This window comes from Salmo salar, chromosome 09 (genome assembly GCF_965601325.2).
Source record: "Salmo salar chromosome 09, fSalSal1, whole genome shotgun sequence".
NCBI lineage: Eukaryota > Metazoa > Chordata > Actinopteri > Salmoniformes > Salmonidae > Salmo > Salmo salar.
Window position 1 is genome coordinate 76,898,900 of NC_138299.1, and position 3,828 is coordinate 76,902,727.

A 3,828-nucleotide genomic window follows, 5' to 3' on the forward strand; every position below is an offset into this window, starting at 1 on the left:
GAAAGATTGACAATCTACTGCATCAAGTTTTTTTTTTTACCCAAGGTATTTTCTAGGGCAAGTGCCAGGGCTCTTACCACTTTCATAATGGTAAGTCAATTCCAAGACTTGCCCAATCTTACTTTACACCCACAAGGAGCCTGTAGTGGAATTAAAGTGCATCATGCAATTGTACTGCGCTGACAAATCAGTGCTCATGTTGGAGCACGTCACCCTCACATTCCTACCAGGAATCCGCAACAGAAAGTACAAGTGCGATCATACATTAAAACCTATATAGACAATTATATAAACCAGGGCTGATATGAAAATGGTATACACAGACCCTTGGCAATTACTCAATCAACACCCCTTGAGGTTAAGACATTGCAACACAAATTTGAACAAGTGAAGTTTAATTATTTTAGTTGTACTGCATTTCTGCCCAATATAAAAATTGAAATATCCAAGGACAATACATAGAAATTAAGTGCTGTTACAGTAGTTTGACAAATTTTAAAAAGTAGGTTGCCATTCAAACAATGTGGACCAAACAGTAGGGGGCATCTGAGCAGGACTTTGAGTTGTAAAAATGCAAGGCACACCATGCATCATGAGCAATACAATGAATAAACTATTTTTTGAAATAAAGGTGCTTAGACAAGCCCCGACATTAAAGTGTCCTTTAAATGTTGAGGGACAGAAGAACCAGCATTCCAAATACTCCTAGTCAAACCTTTCGAGACAGACATCCAGTTCCACTGACATACATGTGAATCCACAAATTAATGTTCGGATTTGAAATGAAGACTATGGGAAGTTTGTACATCTACCAGAGCCAACTAGACTCCAAATACAATAACAGAAAATTCTAACAGGCAATAATCATAAAATATCAACCTGATGAACTTACAATCCACTGTTTACAGAATCAGATATGACCTTACAGTCAGGAACATATGCAAGTGTCAGATTGCTATACATTTATGATTAGCGGAGGTTTGGGAAGCAAGTGACAGAGAGGGGGGTGGAGTGTTACTACTCAAGACAGGATTCAAAGAAATCATAAGGTAGTTGCTCTGGTCAGTCCACCACCCAGTTGCACTAGGGGCAAAGGGTCTTCCATGACACCACTGTTTGAGAAAAGCAGACCAGGTTCGGGCAGATGTGACCCTATCTCATGAAGTTAGCACCTCCGATTTCCCTCTTGTAGCGGTTGGTGAGGTGGTCTGCTTGCACTGTGAGTTTTGACAGGACTCCAAACAGTCCCCTGAGGTGGTAGTGGAACTGGCCCTCCAGATCTGAGCTCTCGTCGACAGGGAGCCCCCTGGTTAACGACTGCTGCTCCTCTTGCTTGACTGCCATTTCCAGGAAGCTGGCCCCGCCGCTCATCTCCCTCTTCAGCAGGCCCCACTCCATGTCGTTTTTTATGGACTTGAGGAGGAGGTAGTGCTCATACATGTCCCTCTGCTTGTTAGGGTACGAAGGTTCATTGTTGTTCACCACCTCAACCTGCTGGCTCTCCTGTTCCTCCAGGGGCACGTCCCTCAACAGGCTGGGCACCATGATAGTTTCATCCATGTTGTTGGTTGCAGCAATGAAGCGGTGCATCACATTGATGAGGGAGTTCTTGTTGCTGGCTGGGTCACTGCTAATTTGCATCATTGCAGAGGTTTAGGGTAGACTTGGGTTTGCAGTTAACAGGTGGAGTAAGGCAGTGTTTCTTGATGTTAAGGCCGACTGAGGAGCCAAATGTCACTATGGGAATAGAAGCCATGAGAAAAAAGTTAGAAGAAAATTGCATCCTAGCACTGCGAAAACCCGACGTTGAATTGCAGAAATTAGCGTTTTGTGATCAGTTCTCGGTAGGCGTTTTGATCAGTAAAGTTCACTCACGAACGCCAAATATAAATATTTTTACTTTACCGGTTGTCCGTGTGGTCGGTCCTTTTGATGGGTAGGAATGTGACTACTGCCACAGGAAAGTAGAATTACGTCGACTTCTCAAAGCACTGTTAACCGTAGTTAGTTCAGATTTGTCTCCCGAAGAATGCGCACAAGATGGAAAATATATGCACGAGAAGAATGCATACTTACAGAGGGTGTGCTTCAGTACTGCACAGGCCTTAGGTGATAAATCTGAACGTACTACCAGCGCTTCGTAAAGTTGATGTAGCCCAATTTTACTTTCTTGTGGATACATAGTCTCACATTACTCCATGCAAAAGGACCAACCGGTAAAGAGTTAAATTACATTTTATTCGACATTCTGGCTCGTAGAGTTTCCGAGAGGATTTTCCAGACAAATGTATGGCATTAATCCAGATGTATCAGTCTTGGCAAATTGCGTCCTAGAGCTATAACAAAAGGCCTTTGGTCATAATAGGCATCTGTCTACGGAGAACGCAGTTAGTGCACGGCGCAGGATAATTTCAGCTGGTCAAACAGGAGCTAGCCCATGTCGTCTAGTTAACAGTTAATGGCGGAATGAACAGAATGAAGATAACCTGACTACCGCATCCCATCCCAGAGTAGGCTAAAACTATGGCGTAGGCTGCTAAAGATACAGAATATAACGTCTGCACTAGAGACATATTTCGATATGGCTCTGGTCAGCACTAAAACGAAGCAAGATAGCCTACGCTATCGAAAGCACTTTGTTCCTGCAATGTAACTAACCAGCAAGGCAAAGCATCATTTAGCGCTTCCTGTAAACGCTTGTCTAGCATCCATTTTGCAAAAAACTGAAACAAACAGTCTGTCTAAAACCAAAATACGGACCTGAATCAAACGGTGACCTGAGCAAATGTTTTCTTGATGGTGCGTTGGAAAATGACAATTCCAGTACTTGCTCAGGCTCCACCAGCCTGGAAGAAAAGTATAAACTTTCTCAGTTGTTGCGCTGACAGACAAGGCCCTTTATAGTGTAGGCGCGCCGGGCAGAAAAAAAAAGATATTTTCCCCTTCACGTTATCAATGGTACAATAGGATAGTATTGAGGAAATGGGGCGTTAACTTTAGGTGATTGACTGTGACAAAAACCAATCAGAGACCACATATTATTTCGTGAGCCTGCAACTAACCTAACGTAGCAGGCGTAAAGTAAACTGCAACTGTCGTCAGCAACAGACGCCCAGTAATGTTGTTACCATAGACATCCTACCTTGGGGTTACCATATCTAAGGATCAACAGGAAAGATGCTCATTAAATGTTATACCTATTATTGAAAAAAACGAAAAGAAGTTGAACCATTGGTTGCAGAGGGATTTATCCTTGAAAGGTCGAGTATTGCTTTCTAAAGCTGAAGGTATCTCCAGACTGACTTATGCAGCCCAGTCCCTATATCTTGACAACAAAATAGGCAAAGCGGTTGACCAGGTGCTTTTCAACTTCATCTGGAAAACTCGTACACATTATAATAGGAAATCTGTCATTATGAACTCATATGAATATGGTGGACTCAATTTTTTAGATTTTCCTACTTTGAATAATACTTTTAAGATAAATTGGGCTAAACATTTTTTAAAGAATCCAACTTCAATTTGGAATTTCATCCCTCATTATATCTTCTCCCGTTTTGGTGGCCTCAATTTTATGTTACTTTGTAACTATAACATTGATAAGATTCTTGCAAAATGATCTGCTTTTCACAGACAAGTATTCTTAGCGTGGTCGTTAATATATAAACATAATTTTTCCCCGCATAGGTATTTCATTTGGAACAATAAGGACATTTTATATAGAAACAAGTCTTTATTTTTTAAGAACTGGTTCAATAATCATATCCTACTGGTGAGTCAACTTTTTATCTCGTTACAATATCCCTGTAACACCTAGAGAGTTCACCA

At 41.5% G+C, this 3,828-nt stretch overlaps 1 protein-coding gene across 1 annotated transcript; it reads right to left on the minus strand.

The window, feature by feature from the left end:
* Positions 1-378: 378 nt before the first annotated feature.
* Positions 379-2,938, minus strand: LOC106611710 (mid1-interacting protein 1-like). Its single transcript, XM_014212206.3, has 2 exons — positions 2,761-2,938; positions 379-1,737 (listed from the first exon to the last, which is right to left on the minus strand). The coding sequence occupies exon 2, from the start codon at positions 1,642-1,644 to the stop codon at positions 1,153-1,155; it is 492 nt and encodes a 163-aa protein (XP_014067681.2). The 5' UTR covers positions 1,645-1,737; positions 2,761-2,938; the 3' UTR covers positions 379-1,152.
* Between the last annotated feature and the right edge of the window lie 890 nt (positions 2,939-3,828).

What these genes read in the sequence shown, in the direction of transcription:
- LOC106611710 (XM_014212206.3), bottom strand. Translation starts at nt 1,644, where the DNA reads ATGATGCAAATTAGCAGTGACCCAGCCAGCAACAAGAACTCCCTCATC.